Genomic DNA, 22,197 nt, shown 5'->3' with positions numbered 1-22,197 from the left:
TGAAGGGTAACTTTTTTCTTTACTCTCTGAAGGCCTTCGGCCAAAAGTCAGTTAATATAAACTTCAATTTTTCCCCTCCTATGCAATTCCAAAGACTATCAATTTTCTCTACAAGAGGCTCTCTTAGAAAAACAAAATGTTGGATAAAATTGCACGGAACAAAGAAACAACAAAGGAACTACACTTCATTCCTATTAAACAAAAAAGGCCATACTAAAATTTGAAAAAAAGAAACATATTAAAAGGGTGGAATGAAGAACAATTTGTAACTATACATATAGCAAAATAAATGAAGGGCAATTTTTTTCCTTCCCTCTGAAGGCCTTCGGCCAAAAGTCATTTAATATAAACTTCATTTTCCCCCCTCATCACCTATGCAATTCCAAAGACTATCAATTTTCTCTACAAGAGGCTCTCTTAGAAAGCCAAATCTTTAGCCTTCTCATCCCATTTTTCTAGACAATTTTGGACGAGTAAGGCCCTAAATCTAAGACGTTCCATGCCCCCAATTTCTCCTAAAATAACCCTGTGAAGATTACAATCCAAGCACCCCTCTCCCCGGAAAGAGAGAAAACAATGGAAGCTAAAGCTGCCTATATCTTACAGATATCACTTTTGAGGAACTATTTCTCAAAGAAAAACTATTTCTTAGTCGATTAAACCATGACAATTTCATCTCACCAGAGCCAGTGCACTGACCCTGCCTCTCCCCCTCGCTGCTGAAAAGGGTTTGGTCACCGCAGTCCAGTGAAGCTCCACATGCTAGATTGTAAGCCTGACATGCGGAATGACATACTCGTAGCCTGTTGTCTCCATCCTTCTCACACTTCTGGATTGAGATCTGGAAATTAATGTACCAAGAGTTTTAGATAAATAAGCAACATTACAACTAAATGAACCAGCTAAATTTAGAAACAGGGTAGTCAAGCTTAGACGACTAAAGAATTATAATTTAAGGTTTCAGTCATTCTCAGAAAGGCAAAATGTTAGAATCAGCATACTAGTCAGAATCAGGATTACATTATGGCTAGCGGAATAACCAACGTCAGTATATTATTTTTAAATCAAATAAATTTGGTTCGTCCTATTGTTACATTACATCAGAATGGGAAGTCACATGCAAGGCTTTAAATCGTGTGAAATAAATAGTAACCGAAAAATTAAAATAAACAACACATTGAAAAGCAAAATTGAACACGACTAAGAATGAAATATATTACAAATAGAAAAAAGAAGGATCTAAAGAATAATTTTGGCAGGAAAAGATAGAACTTACCCAACAGGCAAGCCTTTTGGCTGCCTCATCACAGTACGTACTGCCAAATATATTAAATAGTTTCCTAGCACCACCAGGGAATAATCTATGGTAGTTGGGCATCACAACCACTTCTTCTAGCTGCTGTTGTATGCTAGGTTCACTGGGTGCACAATGTTGTCCGGAAATATCATTTCCCAGCACATTTCTGCAAATTGAAAGACTGGAGATGAGCCTGGAGCTGTTCTGGCAAGTATATCCCGCATAGTCAGAACAACGGAATTCACAAACTCCATTATCACAAACTCCACCATGAAGACTGCACTGCTCATCGCAAACAGCTGCATGTAATATCAGGGACAACAATTAAGGATTTTCCTACTAGAAATATTGTTCAACAAGATTCACTAAATCTATTTAAATTTAACATGTAAGTGTAATGTAAACATTTGGGGAAGGAGGAGGGTATATAAACTAGGAGCTTTCATGAATTGAACTGAGGCTAATTATCCTGCAGGACCACAATACAGTCCATGTGTTCAAGCACTCGAATACATCGTATTGGCTAACAATGTAAGAACTATTCAAAAGCTCATCCGTGATTATCTAACTAATGCTAAAAGGTTAGGATAATTTATTTACTGTTACAAATTTTAAGCAAGAAACTACCAAGTATGGAACTTGAAATGTACCAGTGGAACAGTCAATGCCAGTATAGCCAGTTTTACATTCACATATTCCACTGGTGAGGCACACCCCCTTGCCATTGCAATTGCTGGGACAGTAACCTGGAATAAGCGAAGAGAACAATAATTAATAAAACAAAGTAAAAAACAAATATTGTACCACTAAACAGAAGGTAAGAGCAATCAAAGTGAAATGAATACTGAAGTTCAGACACAGCGTGGGAAATGAGAGCTTACGTCCACTGCAATCATGACCATGAAATCCAAGAAAGCAGTGACACCTTCCATCAACACAATCTCCATTGAAATTACATGCACTGGGACATTGCCCAGAGACAACCACAGGATCCGTGTTACAGAGCTCATGATATGCAGGGCAGATTAATTCACCTATTGGTAATCAAACGCAAGCCATCAGCTTACTGGAATCTAACATTAATGTGTAAACAAACAAAATACCAGTAAATATTGACCATTAAAACCAGGGAACTGAATGGGTCCACCAGCCCGAGGACACACTTTCCAGACACCATCCACAGCAACCTGTATGTAATATGGAGCTTCATTCAGTGGTTTCACATTAAAGGAAAAAGAAGGGAGATGTATCAATCAATTCAAAATAAGGTGAAAGAAAAGACAAGCAGCAGTTGCAACCTGTTCAAATGTCAATGAAGAAAGTGTCTACTCAAATTTGGTTGTAAATTAGAGAAATAATTACTTTTTCAGGATATAAAGTATCTAATAATAATATAAACCATGAGGAAAGAACAAAAAAGTATGAATTCATTGTTTCAACAAGAAGACAAACTCAATGACTGTCATTCATTACTCAAACAATCAGCCCCTGGAGTGGGTAGGGAGAAAGTGGAGTTATTCAATCAAATTATCCGGCTAGTTCTGTAGTAGTTCAATTTTGATTCCTTAGTTCAACGGCAATAATTGGCTCCACACTTTCAAATTTGATTTTACTAAATGGTTAAGTCACACTTTCATTGTCTAAGGATATAATATTGCATCATTTCATATATCAATCAAAAAAGGCATTGTCTGCCAATCATTAACTTCAATTAAGGAATTTGCTTAAAACTATTAACACTATAAACTATACCTCTAGAGAATTGTTGATACACCTGTGCTGATAACAGCCATTTCCCTGGGTCAGAGAACCCCTTACAAATCCTGTGCGCACCAACGATGAGGCCATGCACCTGCATTAAAAAGCAATAACAGTTAGAACTTAGAAATCATACACCCTATTTCATGACAAATTGGATGTAAAAACAGACTGTGTTATCTTTTCAAAGAAGAAACCTGACCTGGAGTTACTTCCTCGAACTTCACCTAGCATGCTATCAGGTGCCCGTGCACTGCTAGTGTCTGTACATGATCCGTCAGAGTATGCAACAAAATAAGTGCAATAATCAGCCAATGAGGATTGTCCACCTGCACAAATCAGTGCATCATGATATTTAAACTTTCTACAACCAAATCTTCATTTAGCATTTAAAACCATTTACAACATCTACCAATGACAAAAAATCAATGTGAAACAAAATAAAGAAACAGCAGCTACAAATGAATTAGAATAATCTACAAACTACAATTGCTTGGCAGTCTGTAAGAATGTGTCCAGCAGATATAAGAAATTAATAAGAAAAGAATGTAAAAGACAGATGACATTCATTCTTCCTCACCAAGTCTATACAATGAAGATAGATTGAGCATAGAGTACAAAAGGTACGTAGCTTTACAGAATTGATTCCTTACGCACTCCACTAAGACATTTGAGACACCTTGGTTCTCACTTCCCATCCACTTCTAACTAAATTCTCCCACCTAATAGACCAGTCTTTTGGGTTTAGTTCTTCTCTTATGCCTAAGTCCTAACTTTAATTGTCCACCTTTACCCACTCTGACCTTCCCTTTATTCATTCTACTACAATGTTCTAATTGGTATTATAGCATTAATAAAAAATGATCTGTCCCAAGCATTGATTATCAACACAAGAAAGCTCTCAACAGTCCATACACAGATTAGCACTTAAATATTAAAATGAATACATGAAAATGCATACCTTTATTAGCTTGAGGAAAATACCGAGCCGACTGAGGAAGATCTCCGCTGTAGGTTAGAATTGGGCAGTAACCCTCTGCCTCTCTGTTATACGTACAACCTGAGAATTGTGTTGTGTTGCAATGATAGGCCCCTTTCCATAGATTGCAAGGGGAGGTAACAAACTCAGTACCCTGGTTCCGACCCCAATCAAGTTGGTCTGCCATGCTATAATTGGCTTTGTACCATCCACTGTCTTCTAATAGGGCTAGAGTCATTTTTGAAACTACAGATCTTGTATCCACAGAACCAGTCATGATCTCATTCATCAGAAGCCTCTTTTCCCAGTGAGACCCTGTAAGCCAATCATCAAACTTGGATTGATGAATTTGATGGTATAAGTGGTAAGTAGCACTTGAACATCACGCATGATATTTTCTGAGAAAAATTTTTCCAAATTTTTTCAGTATTTAAGTGTATTTTGGGAAAAATTAAAGACAGAATAAAAAACCTAATTCTTTGTTTATAATTTTACCAAGAGGGCAAAAATATTTCAACATCACAATATGCATATTATATATACATTTTAAACCATATAAACCACATTTGAGCAAAATTTTATAAATGTGATGCTGCAACACCCATGATTGACTAGTCTTTCTACTAATATTGGTTGGACTAAAGCACCAGGATAGTATTATTCTTTCAAAATAAAAGGGGAAGGGGAAGGATGAGGGATTGGAAATATAAATAGACAATTAAAATGTTCTGAATGAAATTCAAGCTTCGCCAGCTTCAGCTATTGAAAAACAGTTTGCCAATGTAATCTAATTCTGGTGGAAACAACATAGACCAGAGGAAAAGGATGGCACTTATATTATAATAAGAAAAAATGATGAGATTAAGAACCTGATGTGCCACGTCCTCCACCATCTTCCAGCTCTAAGCCAGTAAAATTTCCTGAAAATGCCTGCCAATAAATCACTAATCAATCATTAGTTGAATCTTCTAATAAAGATCCCATTACATGTGAATACAGGAAGGTTGCCATTGAAATCATAGAGAATATGTTCCATAGAAATTACCGCATAATGATGCCGGGAGTGCATAACAACACGTGGAAGCACCACTCGTGTTACCATCCGCCCAATCTTTTCATCCATAACTTGTTCAGTTACCTGGAAACACAAGAAACAATGAGTTTCCAAAATGTGACGATATGGCTTAAAAGGAAAAGGAGTGCTTAAAAAGAAAAAAGATTTTAACATACATATCGGAAAGAAAAACAGAGGATGTCTAAAAATAAGATTAAATGCCAAAAGATTTGTAAAGTTTTCTTACAAACTCCACATTCATTAAAGTTCCTCTACTTATTGTCAATACAAATTATTATTTAATAATGTAAAAGAGCTAAAAAATATCTCCACTTGCAATACAAACTCAGCTATTACTAGTTTCAAACTTCATGACTGACAGAGTATACTACAATAAAATTATAATTATAATAAAGAGAGCAATAAACAACTATCTGTATCAAATGAAGGTAGAAGCCACATTTATTTAGTTACTCATCGTAAAATTCAAATCATCAAACATGGAGGAAAGTATACTAGAAAATCAATGGCTTGTAAATCTATAATATACCACTGCATTGTAAAAACGCCAACAAAAGCAGCAAATACCTTGTCAAGGCGTCTTTTCCTTTCATCTCTAAAATGAGCAAAGGCATGTGGATCAAAACCAAGAACATGCATAACCTGAAAAGCATCACATTAAATCAACAAAAACACAAAATAGACAGCCATGTTTGCAATCTCATCTTTTCTTCTATACGCAAAAACTAAACAACCTCATGTATCAAAGTAGCTGATAGCAAAGTCTCCGCCTCAGCAGTCAAATGACGTGGAGCAACATTAACATGTCCTGCACACAAATACATACAAGCAAAAGCACTTTCAGTTACAAAGCATCCCAGGTATAAAGACAACATTTAAACACACACATTCAATGTACCAGCTATAGCACGACCCCATTGGTCCCGTTCACATGCCACAGCCCAAGCAAGTGTATTCCCGGTAGTAGGTCTTGTAGTCACCAAGAGAACCAAGTCGGCATCAGAGACTCCCTCTGGGGAAGGCAAACAAAGAATCGTCATCATAAATTTACTAGTACAGTTAACCAAAAGCTTTATAAGAACTACATTGTCAAGAGAAGGCCAACAAATGAATCAAACCTTCCACATATGCATGAGGGAGCTGCACACCTCCATCTTGTCCACATACAGAGTATCCACTTAACCGCAGGTTCCCCTTCACAGGCTCCACAGACAATACCCTTCGAAACCAGTCAGCTGTCTGACCTAATGCCTGCAATAAGTTTCTACTAATGATAAATATCTCTATCCAATATTTATAGTATAGCTCTAGCTAACACCACCATGACAAACAATAAATAGAAAACTGCCAAAAATGACACAATCACATAACATAATTGCCATGATGAAGAGGAGCATCAACGTAACAGTTGGACTTGTGACGGTGTGATGTGACTCGAGTTGTGTTGCAAGGTAAGGTTGCCTACTATAAACCCACATAGTGGATCTTGTCATTCTCAGGAATTCACGCATATCCAGATCTTTAATTCTTTATGCCAAACGGAGGCACTTTTTTTATTATCAATCGAGTAAAACAATTTATAATTTAATAGAAGAAAAAAATAAAAAGCAGGACCCCAACAAACCTTACGAAGGCGACGTTTTTTGTCCTCTCCTGAGATATCTTCAGAAGTGCAGTTATACCAACAATCACCAAAGACAGGAGGATCAGCAAGAGGATTACAGGAAGGCAAACCAGGAAGAGAAGTTATGGCAGGCTCCCCAAGCTGTTCATAAAAAAATAATTATTAAACTGTACCAATAGTATATGTGAAAGAGAACACCGATATTAACACTGAATTTTTTTTTTCATTAATTTTAAATACCCACCTTCACAATATCACCAATCTTTTGGCAATCCCTGTCAGGGGAGTGACCAACTGCATCATAATTTAGATATATCCTAATAGGTTGCTTTTCAATCCCTAGAAGCTCTGATGATGTTGATATACCAAGCAACGCTCTACCTTTAAGCTGGAGGTGTTTCGAAAGACCGGGCTTGTAAACCTGTGGGGTAACGGAATACACCTTTCGACCAGGTCGCTTTCTCTGTTCAAGTATCTGGTCATGTATGCAAGAGTGTGAGGCAATGTTCTCACTCCTCCCCTCCAAACCTCCCCCATGAAATCGGTGTTCTGGGAGCTTTGCATTATAGACTTCCAACCATGCCAATATCAATATAATCTGATGCAGGATTTAACAATAGATATCCAACTTTAGAAACTATACTGACTACACTTTCATGCAATGTTTTAAACAAGCATTATGAATCAAAACTTCTTAATTTTTTGCTTATGACTAAACGGAGGTGCCTGAGCAACCTTGTTTACTTGCATTTTGAAAACTAAGACCAATTTTTGAAATAGAAATTAAAGACATTCTGATTCTTAAATCTTGATCCCTCTATTTATTTATATATTTTACTACCTCGTCACTCGTACAAATCGTGAAAATATTCTAAAACAAGAGAAAAAAAAAATCACCAAACAACAACAAAATCATCAAATAGTAAAACCAAATTTCAAGTCCGATAATATAAGGTTCAAACATCAATTCTCTTATAAATCTCCACTCACATTCTCCAGCTACAAATTAGATCATAAGCACAGTTCAGCATGCTTTCCACAAAAATCCTAAGACCAATACATTAGAGCAACATTGAACTAAAATAAATGTCCGAAAAACAGATAACGAAACGAGCAAAAAACATTGGTAAACTCGTGAAGAAGCAGCAGAATCCACACCTCAAAAACAACAACGGCGAATCGAAGGTTGCAACGAAATCCGAATAACGCGCACGAACTATAGCACCGAACCATGGACTCCATGGAATGGCGAACACCGGAACGCAAACGGCGCCGATTCCATCAAACCTCCGGCGATTCCTCGATCGGAGCGCTCGGTAACCGCTCGCTCCGATGCATTCCGGAAAAGCTTAGCGCAGAAGAGAGTAAGAGACAGAAAAACCTAACCCTACGCCTCAACCGGTAACACTGGTTTCGATTTACAATGTTCCGAGATATATAATTAAGTGAAAACGGAACCTCGGCTTCTGAAGAGAGAACGCTGAATGTTTCAGAGAGCTTCGAACTCGCAAAACGACGTCGTTGCGTACGGTATGAGCTTCTTTCTCCCTGAAACGAGGGAAAAAAAAAGAAGACACTGACAGTGAAAGAAATAGAAAGATATTAGACAGAAGAAGAAGCTGAGAAGGAAGAGAAGAAGAAGATGAAAATATTGGGTGGAGTGGTTGGGTCTTAATATTATTACTTTAATGTTTTCCTGCGTTTTTATTTATTATTGCTTTTATGTTCCATTTTTTACTACAAAATTAAACATATCATACTTTAATAATTAATCATAAAGTAAATTTTCGAAATAAAGATCTTTATTTATTAACGCGTGTGGTTAAAATTCTTCGTCGTTAAGTTTAGTGCTGAGTATTAATTAACGTGATAGTCATATTTAATTCCTTGCTTGTTTTATACCCTAGAATAAAAATAAATTACTTCTTTTAAACTGAAATAATAATTGTTTGTTAAGACATATATTAAATTAGAAATATGTATTTTAAACTGAAGTTTCTATTTTTATTGTAACTTACTTTAACCAGTATTTTAACTTTTAGGTTCAACTACATAAACATTACTTTTACATAAATATATATATATATATATATATATATATATATGTTTTTTAGTAGTTTAAATATATTTGTGTTTTAGTTGGTCGAAGATTGATTACCGAGCTCAAACAAATATTGCTAAATATAAATTTTAATATTATTTTGTAAAATATATATTAAATTTAAATTAACTTCACGTATTATAAAAATAAATTTAAATTTATATGTTATATCGGTTTGAATCTTCTAAATATTTTTTTAAATGACATTTTAGTTAATCAATGTCTCAGACTCTGATTAAAACAAGGTTGAAATGTTTCAGCTTCTTACAATTAACGGTTACCTATAAATTAAATACACTCATTAATTGATTCCTTATCCATAATTATTCTTTAAGAGGTAACGTCAACAATGAGAAAAAGATTTTTTAACGTAAATCGCGAGTGGAGAAATAATAGGAGTGTAATACCCATAATAATGTAAAGCAAATTTATATGATTTAATTATAAATCGTTATCAATTATTCATATATCATTGTAAAAAAACTAAATTATTAAAAAAGTTAAAATTATAAAAAAATAATGTAACGAATTATTCACATATTTACTATAGCCTTATAAAATCTTTGTTAATCAAGTCTAAAGTATTAAACTTTTAAACTTTTTTTCTTTTACCAGCAAACTTTTCAACTTATAACTGCAACGCCATTTGTAAGAATTAACAATGAAAAATTAATGCTTTTAAATTTGATGTATAAAAAAAGAAAGAAGATTTTGATGTTTTCAGAATAGGAATATTTTTAAACTTTACCTTCTGAAATTCAACCATGTCCAAATTGTGTGTATGAAAGCTAATTATAGAAGTACGAAAAACTCTTACTCTTAAAATAATAACTTTAACTTTTATTAGATGTTTTCAGAATTAAATATTACATTCTACTTTCACGAGTACTAGGTATATGATTTTAAATAATAAATATTAAATTTCAAATTAAGTTTTAACGATATAATTAAAAAATTAAGTATGTTTTAAAAAGTGTATTTTTTTGGAATTTATTTTCTCTAACTCCTTTAAATTTATGAGAAAACTACTCGTGAATTTAGAGTTGATTTTGTTATATAAATATTATTGAGCTTAGGTAAAAATTATACCATATTTTTCTAAGACAAATTTTTTTTTGTCTTCTCTTTGATAATTTGTCTTGTAAAAATTATATATTATATCATATTAATGATAGATTAGTTTATTTAGATTGAATGTAATAAAATAATACAAAGAATTTATGACTAATGTACATTTGTAAATAATCTTAATTTGTTTAGTCAATATAATGATTGATGTACATTTATAAATAACCTTAATTTGTTTTGAAAGATCATGTCATAGGACTTGCTTATATATTTCGAAAGATGTCATATTTTCTTAAACATTTGATAATGTGAAATTTGATAACGTGAGTAGGATGTAAAAAAGATTCGTACTCATGGGTATATGTAAAAAAAATTTGCAACGGATAGAAAATAGATATTGAAAATAATATTTGTAGGTAACGGGTACGAGTATTTTTAATACTCGCTATACTCTAATTTAATTTTTTTTAAAAATGATTAAAATATTAACATATTAATTTTGAATAAGTTATTTTTTTATCAATTAGTTTTAAAAAAATTCATTTCTTTGTAAATTGTCATTAAACACTATTTAAATGAGCTATTTGGACTTTATTTAAAATTTATGAATGTTATACATCATATTTTATTTGAATTTACGATTAAAATATGTTGTTAAAAATTTATTTTTATTTTTTTATAAATACTCGTGGGTACCCGTGGATATTAAAATATTATGCGGGTACTCGCATAACGGATATGCGTATGAATATAAGACAAATATTTATTCAACAGATAGGACACGGAAAAGCTACTAACCATATTATACTCGTCCCGTTGACATCCCTAAATATAAGGGACAAAGATTGAAAATATAATATATATATATATATATATATATATATATATATATATATATTTATTGGGAGTGAGCTTTCTTATATCTAAAGACAACCTTTATAACTCAAAATTGACATTCCTCCTCATTCCTTTATTCTTTCCTTCTTTTCGCTTTTAGTTTTATTTTGGGTCTTAATAAAGCCACTTTTCTTCCACTTCATATATTCTCTGTGGTTGGAGTGACGTGAACTAGGGTTCTTGGCCCTTATAAAGCACCTACAAACAATGGTCCACTTCAAATTTTATTTTTCACTCTTCCTCACAAAATCACTAAGAATCGAAGGACAAAAACAACTTAACAAAATACTATAAATAATGGAATATTGTTATTAAACTAAATAAATATGTGTTAACAATATTAATCTTGATTTTTTTTTTTTAAATGAAAAGTGTTAAGAGAGTGAGAATTATGAATCTTGAAAACCAAACCTAAAGGATGCTACGGATTTGATGAAAAGAATTCGTGTTTGCAAGCAAAAGACCAAAATCATGGTTATCTTTTCAATCAAAGATGGGTCGATTAGGTTTGGTATTTTGCTAACCTACAATTTAAGCTTTCATTATATTTTTAAATACTTTGACCTTTCATTCTTTTTTGTATTAATCCGCACACTGAATTGGATAAACATACACGTATAATTATAATTAAATGTAGTTTTAATTTGAACTAACCTCTTCAAAAATATATTAGTGTTGACTTTTTCCTCCTAAGTATCAAAAGGATGACCGTTTAATTCAACTTTATCATACACATTAACAACAACTCTAGATATAAGTTATTTACTGAAATAATTCGCCAAAGGTAAACTTTGTAGAATATGACTTTTTTTAGCTTCAATATTTGAAAAGTTTATTTAATATAATTTTTAGTTTTTTATCTTCACCTCGATCTTTATTTTTCATTAAATTATTGATGATATTGTTTGAAAAATAATCACATATCAATAATTATAAATTTATGGGTTAAATATGTTTTTGTCCCTTAACTTTCCGTTAATTTTGGAATTAGTTCATTTCGAAACTTTGGACCAATTTAGTCATTCATCTTTCAAAAAATACTTTGATTTAGTCCTTTTAATCAATTTTTTTTGGGTTTATTTGATGTTTCGTATGTATTTCAAGATTGTATTTGATTTGTTTATACTGTTTGACACATGTTTGCTTTAATGTTAAGTGAAATACTATTATGAAACGCGCTTGAAATGTCAAATAAATTTAACAAAATTTGATTAAAATGACTAAATCCACGTATTTCCAGAGATGAATGACTAAATTGGTTTAAAGTTTCGAAATGGACTAATTCCAAAATTCATTGAAAGTTAAGGACCAAAAACATATTTAACCTTTTTACATTGCCTGGTTCTACCGATCACATGTTTATATTCTTTTCAAAAACAATAACAAAATTGCGATGAGTGAAATCAGACGATAGTAGAACCGGTAAAATTCAGAATTATTAGCATATGTCTATTTTTTCAATTTATGTTAACAACAAGTTAATGAAATTAATCCCATTAACCCATTTTAAATAAAACAAAGACTAAATTATGGATAAAAAATTTAAAAAAAAATTATCGAATAAATCTCTGAAATATTAAGACTCAAAAAACAATCAAAGCAACAAAGTTGAAGTAAAATATTGATGGATTGATTTTCTCTCTCTCATGATATATTAGGTCAACAACATTGATGATTGATGATGAGTTTGGGTACAACCCATCAACCTCTTGGTGAGCAACCAGCAGAAGAGAAGATATTATTTTAGTAACAGTTGAACAAGTGTGGATAAAGGTACCATGTTAAGTCCTTGTCACCATAGTTTTCTAAACATTTGTGACAGTTGAGTTGTTTATGTTAGGTGGTGTGGCCATCATCATGCTTCCAAAATCATTCTCTCAAACCTTGTGTGGGTCATACACACTATCTAAGGCTTTTCCTTTTTTATACATTTCTTATTAGCTTCCTAATTATCCCAATCAGGTTTTAGAAAGGGAATTGCACACTTGTTTCATCAAGTTTTATCTTCAAAAAATGTTTTGAATTGATGCATGTCTATTTTTTCTTATGGTAATTGAATGAGATTGTGTTTACAAGATCAAGAAAGTGATATTGATGGATAGATAATTTTATATTAATATTAATCATATAATATGTTATTTGTTGAAATGGTATTGAATTTTGACTTGGTAAAAATATAAGGTTTGGAGTTCAAATTTTGTTGTTCAAAAGTTTTTTAATAGTTTCTATCTATTTCGCACCAAAATTCATTAAGTAACAAATCAACTTTCTTTACCTAAAATTAAATTAGAGATCAACAAAAGACTCTAAAGAAACTAAAATCACTCAATAGACGCTAAAATAGTCTAAAACCCTAACCACCTACCAATCTACTACAAAAATAACAAAACACAAATTAAAGAATACATAGTTGTTGACAGAATCAAAACTAAAAATAATTGTAAATTATTTATGTTCAAAGAACAAGCAAACCACAACACATAAATAAAGTATCCTACATCTATCAAATTCTTTTTATCTTTGTGTTTGGTTCTACGTTAAATTGATATATAATTGATTTTTTAACACAGAATCAGTATGCGTTTAGTTTTCAGAATCAATTAAAGAGTAAAAAATTCACATTGAATAAGAAACAACTAATTCTTTCTTTTGTGTTAGAAAATTGATTCGATGTTGAACAAAACACACCATATAATCATTTAGGTCTTTCAGTGATTATTCGATACAATATTAACAAAACGTTACTTTTTTTTATTTGTGATTTTAAACTTCTGCGACGAATAGAGATGGCAAATAAACCCGTGCCCGTGGGTATCACCCGAACCCGTCCCCGTTTTGACGGAGAATCCCCGCTTTGACTGGGTATGGCTATGGGTATGGGTAATACCCGAAATTTTCAACTGGGGATGGGGATGGAGATGGAGATATATATATACCCACCCAAATACCCGTCCCCGCTTAAATTACTAAACTATTTATAATTTATTAAATAATCTAAAAAATATATATAAATAAATAATATATTTACACATAAAATATAATATAATATAATATAATATAATATAGTATATATACATATAAATAAAATATACTTTTATATATATATATATATATATATATATATATATATATATATATATATATATATATATATATTTACACATATACATGTAATATAATATAATATAATATAATATAATATAATATATATATAATATATATACATAATAATATAATATAATATATATAATATATACGTATAAAACAAATTAATCATTTAACTAATGAGATCTTTTATAAACAAATTTATAACATTACAAATTTATAAAAATTTAAAAGAAATATATATATATATATATATATATATATATATATATATATATGCATAAAATATCTACGCATATACATGTAATATATATACATAACAATATAATATATATTATTATATAATATAATATAATATATACTTAAAATAAATATATATATCTATAAATATATATATATATATATATATAAACATAAGATATCCACACATATAATATATATACATAGTAATAATAATATAATATAATATAATATAAAAATAATTATATATATATATAAACATAAGATATCCACACATATAATATATATATACATAGTAATATAATATATAATATAATATAATAATAATATATATATATATATATATAACATATTTCTCATTCTCTTTGTTTTTTGTTATACACTTTGTTTACTCTCTCAATTGTCTGGTTTGTTTTTCAAAATTTAATTTTGAAGGTAATTTTTCTTCTTCTTATTACATAATTTTTACTCTCTGTACATGGTTATGTTCAAATAGGTGTTCCTCAATTTCATTCTATGAAATAATTTTTAGGTTACACATTTGATTATCTTTATTTATTTATTTATTTTCATGAAAATGTTTGACTCTTATTTTGTAGCTCTTCTTTTTGTTACTTTGGTTATACACTTTTTTACTCTCTTTTAATTGTTTGGCTTGTTCTTTAAGGTTTAAGCAGATCTTCAAGGTACTTTTCCTTTTATCATAATCTTAATTATACATTTTTTTTTCCGTTATGTTATGTTCAAATGGATATTCTCAAATTTGGGTCACACATTTAATTATCTTTACTCCTTTATGATAATGAATCTGATGAAGAAGGTACATTATATTCTAGTAATTAAAATTTTCAATTTCAATTATTATATCATATCTAATTTTTCATTTTTTTTCTATGTGTAGGTAGATCGAATGCAAATGAAACCACTGATCATTTGTAAAATTAATAAATATTTTGGTTATTATAAAATTTTAGTAATGTGTAATTTTTTAGCTTTTATATAATTATTTGAATTTTATTTAGTTGTTATTTGATACTTTAATTTGAGATTTATACTATTATAATATTTTTCTTAATATTTGACATCATGAAAATCAAAAAGAGTATGTTATTTTAATATTGAATATTTTGATAGTATCATGATTCCGTTGGTGTGATTTTTAAATTTTTTTTATAAAAAATATTTAATTGATATATGAAACAATAAAAAAATGGGTATGAGTATGGGTATAAGAAAATACCCGTTACCCGGTGGGATGAGGATGAGTCAAAAGTTGTATACCCGTTGGGTTTGGGGATGGGGATGAATTTTTATTATGAGGATGGGGATGGGATCATGATACCCGTACCCGCCCCGCCCCGTTGCCATCCCTAGCGACGAACAACAAAAAAGAACCCGATCAAAACAAAAGCGTTGAAGTCCATGGGTTAGTTTCTTAGACTTGCAGCAGTTTCTTCCATCACTTCCCTTTTTTTCTATCCTCCACCCCAAAAAATCCATAAAGCTTAAATTACTTCTTATTAAAATTATAATAAAAAAGAAAAGAAGTTACTCCCCCACTTCCTTTTTTAATGAATTCCAGATTCTGCAACTTGAAAGAAGAAGAGAGGGAAAACACCGAAGGAAGAATAGAAAAAAATGCAGAGAAAGAAAAATCGTTTTGAAAATTTTTGTCAGGTTTCATGTGTTCTATACGTTCTTTTTAAAAACATATTTCATGTCCGATATTTTAAAAAAAAAATGTATTTTGTAAGGCATTTTATGAGCTTTATTTTTAAAGTTTTCAAAACACATTTTATATGCTACGAAAATTTTATTCAAAAAAATAAATTTCAAAAAGTTTTGTTCTAAATTTTCTATTTCAGAAATTTCATTATGAATATGTTGTTTCAGAAATTTCAAAAAATTTATTTTGAAAAATTTTCAAAACATGTAATGTGAAAATTATTTATTTGAAAGATGAAATAGTCATTTCGAAAATACTTGAGTGCATGAAGAAATTGTGGGAGTACAGAAGTAAAAACCCAATAACAAAAGATCATACTTGGATAACCCAATTGGGCCAAGTCCATATTATTGCTACTTAAAGTGAATCTAATTATAATTTTCTTGTTTCCAAACACATTTTGAAGATAACAATTAAAAGAAAAAACAAGTTAGAAAAAAATATATGTTAAATGAAATATTTAGTTGTTTGGTAAAATAGAATACAAAAGAAAAATTAAAATTATTTTTTCAAATAAAGGTAAATAGTATTGAGGTATGTTATTATTTTTTTCAATAGCTTTAAAACTAAAGTAACCTTCATAACCTTCATTATTAATAGCTTTTAAAATTCTATTTTCATTATTTGTTAATATAAAATACACTTATTTATAATATTTAACGGGTAAAGAAGAAAAACAAATTTAAAATTATACAAAAATTATAAAATGCCGTATAATAAAGACTAAAATTTTCTTTGAAGTGTATATTGTAATAAAAATTATTGGTCAAGTTATTTAAAAAATAATTAAACAATTATTTCCATTTATTTTATTCAAGTGGTAAATGTTACAATATTTGATAATTTTGTAAGTAATATATATTTTATACTTTTCATCGTTCACAACACATGTTAATAAGATGAGAGTTTATAACTGTTATCATGAACACATTTTTTTAACTTTACTATGTTTTCTATCTTTATATTTAATAACCAACTTTTTAGTTTTTATAATTAAAAAAAAATTCATAAAAATGAAAAAGTATTTTCATTATATAACTGTTATTTTGAGACATATTTTATTTTTACATTGATGAAAATTCACAAAGCGTACTTTTAATAAAATTATAAAACGAATTAAAATTGTTAAAAATATATGTTCATGATTATTAATATATACAACTTTAATATATTTTTTATTTTTTTCAATCATCATAAATAAAAGTTTGCACAAATAAAACACGTTTTCCACTGTTGCAAGAAAGTGAAATAAGGCAAAATACTCAAAAGAAAATAAACCGATCGTCTTCTTTTGTTTTTTTTTTTCTTACAAAAAAAACAAAAAGCTAAAAATCTACAAACTACTGATCCTTTTTCATTTTTTTGATTTTATGACTTTAAAATGGATCTTTTTGTTATCTACTGCACTGAACTTTTCCATTCCTTTCAAAGCAAAGGGTTTGTTTCACTTGGCTGCATGATGCGAAAGAGTAACATTACTGAAATAAAAGGGTTATCTGCACATAATTACTCAACCACGCAAAGCTTTTAGGTCACTTATAAGAGTAGTGGAAGACCGAAGAAGTTTCCGATTTGGCACCATCTTCAAAACTGGGATAGCACACCTTGCACAGCTCCTTGTACCTGTTCATGTCAAAGTTCTGTTTCTTCATCAGACGCTCCTGCTTCACCCTGAATCGGTGAAGGAAAAAGCCCTGAAAGGTAGGTTCTGTGGAGGTCTTCATGAAGAAAAGATAAGCAAGACCAAACCCAAAAGAGGTAGTGAAGAAGCATATAGGTTCCATCACATCCCAGTCCAGCTCCCAAAATGTTAGCCTCATGAACCCAAGGGTCTGGACTGTCAGAAAGCCCAGCCCACAATAGAGCTCAGTTCGGACTTGGACCTTGGCCTTCGCATCAATCACGGCCTTTTGTTTCTCCATCTCCTCAAGCTCTTTCCTTCGGGGATCTGTTGGGATGGCTATTGATTGTTTGATTAAGCTCTCTATTGATTTCGCCACCTACACAAAGAATCAAAACAACATTATAAAATTACTCAAATGCAAATGCAAATGCATGATGCTATATAATAGCCACTAATTGACCAGGTTTTTTGTCCCATAGGACAAGCCAAATCTTACACTAACTCCAACTTATGAATAAGACAGAGTCAATCAAATCCCACACTTTCTGTGATGAAATAAATTAGTAAAAGTTGTTGCAGTTACAATATAATTATCGTCTTAATCAATGAACAGTGTGAAGAAATGAAGAAACAGAGATACTGTAAAAATGAAATGATGAGGATAGATGAATTGAGGGAGCGGTTTGTTTTTAAGGCACCGCTAGTGTAGACAAAAAAACTCAGATAATTGTGACCTTTCATTAAAATTTGGAGGTTCTCCCAGAGTTGAAGACAAGAGGTAAGCACAACATGGTGCCACGTTTTGAAGAGTAAGAAAGGTTCTCAGACATAAAATGCCATAAACATGGCCAAAATAGTGATCAGAGTGAGTGGAGTAATGAATGATAGTAAGAGAAAAAACAAGGTTCGCGTCACGCAAATTAAAATCCATGCAAAAAAAAGTGGTCACTGATCTGATCAGAGGGCACCTTCATCCATGGGGAACTGGTATATCAGACACCTCACACACCACTTGTCCTATCCAAAAAATCTAGTTGAAACTCTCCACAAGGTTAATGTTTGTGGGAATGGGACAAAGTAAATACCCGTTACCCCCATATTAGGATAAGGATCCTCCTCATCACATTGCAGAAAAAAATAACCGTGCCACTGCAGGTTCAATTCAATGGCTTTTACTGACACATTACCATTGTCTTTTATGACGCTTTTATTAATAACAGAGTTAATGTCTAATGGACCACACTTTTCTGCGCTCAAACCATATTTTCATGGTTAAGATGAGAATTTGTGCCTGTATGGATTGTCAAAATCCATGCGGTTTAAGTACAATAAGATATTAATTCCACGTGAATGTTTGAAAAACGTTTTTATTATTATTATTCTATCATTTGTTATAATTTTGATTGAACTTTCATGAACTTCATTGATTTTCTTGCAGTTTACAGTGAGAAAGTTTACAAGATACATTTATAAGAAATAAATGCCAATAAATTAATATCTGATTACTCTTTCATTTCATCAAGATTTTATCTGAGACAACCTTCTTATCAGCTATGATGGTAAAATCAGTTTGAAATAAGAAAATCAGAACTCTGTCATAGCTATAGCTGAAATAAATAAAAAAAATCCAATTGAAATCAATATCAATTTCTCATATGCATATGCCGGACTAGATTTTTACAGAAACTGTATCGATTGAATTTATAATCAGAAGATTAATCCCAGAAAACATGAAGAGCCAAAACAGTGATAAATAAGAACAAAAGTTCTCATGAACAACAGAATAGATGATAAAAACAAAATATAATTTATATAATTTCTTTCAAGTAAATAATAAAAAAAGTTTAGTTAACATAAAGTGAATGTCAGTAGGCAGAATTATCAGAATCCGAGGTGTGAGTACCTGTTCAGGGCGGAGAAAGACGGCGTTTCCCAAAACGATGACGTTTCCGGATTCATCCAAGATCTTTGCGAACTCTACACCTTGATCATGATTCTCACATGCCTCAACACAGATCCGCAAGAACTCAGAGTACTGAACCGAACTTTCAGCAACATTCCTCAGCTTCGCCTTCACCTTCTCCATTTGCGCCGCTCTCAGAATCTTCCGTGCATTCTCCACTGACATTCCGCTTTCCGCATGGCCGGCAATTGGCGCTGCCACACCACTGTTGATGCCTTTGAGTGCCTCCCGGAGTTTCTCTCCCATCGGAAAAGAGAAAAACTCCGGCAGCCGGACCGGGCTGGAGTGGTACACTGCTCGCCGGAGGAACGAAACCCGCCGGAGAAAGCCTTTGTCATCGGAACTCTCATGCGGCATGATAGGAGGCACCATAGGAGGCGACGCTGCTTTGGAGACGATGGCGCGTTGAAACGACGTCGTGGTCCTGAAACTATCGAAACAACGTTTGGCGAAGAGCTTCTGAAACGCCATGGATGAGTCTTGTGAGTGTTTTTTATATTTTTATTATTGTATATATTTGTTTCTCTCTCTTTTTTGAGAGAAAGAGAGAGACAGAGAAAGTGTGTCCAATAGATCAAAGTTCAGAACAGAAGGTTTTTGAGACTCGTGATAGTAGAGGTTTTTGTGGGAAGGGTATATATATAGGAGGTCCAAAGTTCAAGGAAGAAGAATTTATCTTCCTTACCTTTTAATTAATCTAATTAATCACATCATTTATCACCTGATTAAAAATAACATCAATGTGATCTATCATTTCAAAACTCAGTTAAATAAGATATTATCAAATTATTCTTTTATTACTATATTATTATAATTATTATTATCTGAAATATTCAAAATTTAATTTTATTATCATTTAACCTCTAATTAAAACATATGTACACGCGTCAAACTTAATAAAGAACGCGTGTATACAAATGAAAATAGATATTGAAAATTTAGATATATAGAAAAAAAAGTAGTAGATATATATACATCTATCTTAATATCATTCATGGAAATACTTTTATGTAACAAAAAGATTCTCTTTATGGTGTTAATTATGTGTCTAAATGACAAATAATAGTTTTCTAAACTACAAACATTAATGATATGAAAATAATTGATCCTTTTTACTATAGAATAAAATTTATATACAGGTTTTTGTTTTTTATCCTATTTCAAATAATGTATTTTTTTTTATCTCCGTTTGGAATATCTTTTCTAATTAACCACATAATCAAAATAATTTCATTGTTTACATTATTCTTTTATTATCATAGATATATGATTTGTATGCAAGAAGTTATTGGAGGGTAAAATTAAAAAATATATAAAAAATCATAAGTATATATATATATATATAAAAACTTAGTATGTAATTTGTTTTTTTATATATTTTGATTCTTAATACTAACGGCTCAATAGAAATTGAATCCAAATCTCTTGAAAGATGCTTTTATACCAAATACTGTAAATAAATTAAAATATGATTTGAAAAAATATCTCATATTAATATAAGTACTAAAATCTCTCAGTAAATATTAAGTGATATTTTATGAAATATAATTTTTTACACATTTTCAAAGAAAATCCACAATAAATTACATAAAATATAATTATAACATATACATATTTCAGATTAATAGTTGGAAATACATACATTTTCATACACTTATATTCAGATTTTTATTACATTAAAATAATATAATTTTAAAAATATGTATTATTTTATTATTTTTTGTTTAATTAATCAAAAATATAAAGTTAATATAATTTAAAATATGTGTAAAAATAATATTAGAAATATTGTGAAGATGTTGTTTTATAATATATATATATATATGTATATATATATTTCTTAGATTAACTAGTGCAAACGGTGTGCTCTTTTGCAGACATGTATGTAATTTTTATTATATTAAAAATAGTAGAAATATAGATATTTGCCTATATTAATGTATATTGGCTTTTTCCTTTCTTATGATAAAAAAAAGTAAAAGAAAATAATTGATATTATCATTATGATTATTAAAAGAAACTAATATTATTAAAATATTTTTTATAATTTTATTAGTTTTCTATTGTGTAAGTGATTTTTTTAGTTTGAATAATTAATTGAGTTTAAAATATCAAGTTATCTATAATAACATAAAAGGGTGAAATTTTGGATAAATAAAAAAGATTAATTAAAGTAGAGGGAAGAGTTATTTCTATTAATATTATAGATAATATCATTTTAAAAATATATGTTATTTGATTATTTTATTTCTTTTATGAATAATTAATTAAAAATATAAAATATTTTTTTTTAAAATTGTACAGTGTTGTGAGAAAAATATTAAATATATCATATACATGTTATTTTAAAAAAATTATTTAATAATTTTAAAATAAAAAATATTTAATTATATATTTTATTAAATAAATACATTATTTTTATTTATTAAATATTAAAATTATCTATTTAAAGAATAATATTAAAAAATTAATAAATGTCTCTTCATTTATATAATAGTACATACATGTAATATATATAATATACAACCGTTCCACTATTTCCTTTATATATTTTAACTAGTACTTTAATAAAAATGATTTTATATATAAACTTGTAATCACTTTTCTTAGATTACTACTTGTTAAAGAAATTCCTCTTAAAATAACCTCAAACAATATGTTTGTTTAAAGATGTTGAAATATAATATCGTTGAATAGATTTTACTTATCAAATAAAATATGTGTGTTATTTATACAAGCA

General features: G+C 30.0%; 2 protein-coding genes across 3 annotated transcripts; both read right to left on the bottom strand.

Moving 5' to 3' along the window:
• Positions 1 to 219: 219 nt before the first annotated feature.
• LOC114194477 (uncharacterized) lies at positions 220 to 8,378 on the bottom strand. 2 transcript variants are annotated; one of them, XR_003606395.2, is made up of 17 exons: positions 7,892 to 8,378; positions 6,978 to 7,331; positions 6,734 to 6,874; positions 6,228 to 6,360; positions 6,008 to 6,121; positions 5,844 to 5,917; positions 5,677 to 5,751; positions 5,080 to 5,172; positions 4,904 to 4,964; positions 4,017 to 4,349; positions 3,258 to 3,384; positions 3,050 to 3,149; positions 2,415 to 2,484; positions 2,179 to 2,331; positions 1,925 to 2,043; positions 1,277 to 1,596; positions 220 to 841 (listed from the first exon to the last, which is right to left on the bottom strand). XR_003606395.2 is itself a non-coding variant. In XM_028084729.2 (17 exons), exons 1-17 carry the CDS (start codon positions 7,973 to 7,975, stop codon positions 584 to 586), a joined length of 2,586 nt encoding a protein of 861 aa, XP_027940530.2. In that variant the 5' UTR covers positions 7,976 to 8,374; the 3' UTR covers positions 220 to 583. The 2 variants fall into 2 exon arrangements, 1 of the variants encoding a protein (XP_027940530.2); XM_028084729.2 differs by having other exon boundaries at positions 1,948 to 2,043; positions 7,892 to 8,374.
• An 8,879-nt stretch (positions 8,379 to 17,257) lies between these two features.
• On the bottom strand, positions 17,258 to 20,053 carry LOC114193827 (calcium uniporter protein 5, mitochondrial-like). The gene is made up of 2 exons (XM_028083770.2): positions 19,398 to 20,053; positions 17,258 to 17,870 (listed from the first exon to the last, which is right to left on the bottom strand). The coding sequence occupies exons 1-2, from the start codon at positions 19,926 to 19,928 to the stop codon at positions 17,403 to 17,405; spliced, it is 999 nt and encodes a 332-aa protein (XP_027939571.1). The 5' UTR covers positions 19,929 to 20,053; the 3' UTR covers positions 17,258 to 17,402.
• Positions 20,054 to 22,197: the final 2,144 nt, after the last annotated feature.

This window comes from Vigna unguiculata, chromosome 8 (genome assembly GCF_037176805.1).
Source record: "Vigna unguiculata cultivar grain cowpea cultivar isolate G323 ecotype 2 chromosome 8, ASM3717680v1, whole genome shotgun sequence".
NCBI classification, from domain to species: domain Eukaryota; kingdom Viridiplantae; phylum Streptophyta; class Magnoliopsida; order Fabales; family Fabaceae; genus Vigna; species Vigna unguiculata.
Note: the sequence above shows the minus strand (reverse complement) of the source record. Positions and strands in the feature narration are given on the sequence as shown.

Excerpts from the sequence above, each read along its gene's own strand:
- LOC114194477 (XM_028084729.2), bottom strand. The coding sequence starts at position 7,975 with ATGGAGTCCATGGTTCGGTGCTATAGTTCGTGCGCGTTATTCGGATTT. Across the intron at positions 2,332-2,414 it reads TCAGTTCCCTGGTTTTAATG|GTGAATTAATCTGCCCTGCA; the intron begins GTCAATATTTAC and ends GATTACCAATAG. Across the intron at positions 2,044-2,178 it reads TGGTCATGATTGCAGTGGAC|GTTACTGTCCCAGCAATTGC; the intron begins GTAAGCTCTCAT and ends CGCTTATTCCAG.
- LOC114193827 (XM_028083770.2), bottom strand. The coding sequence starts at position 19,928 with ATGGCGTTTCAGAAGCTCTTCGCCAAACGTTGTTTCGATAGTTTCAGG. Across the intron at positions 17,871-19,397 it reads TCTTTCTCCGCCCTGAACAG|GTGGCGAAATCAATAGAGAG; the intron begins GTACTCACACCT and ends TTCTTTGTGTAG.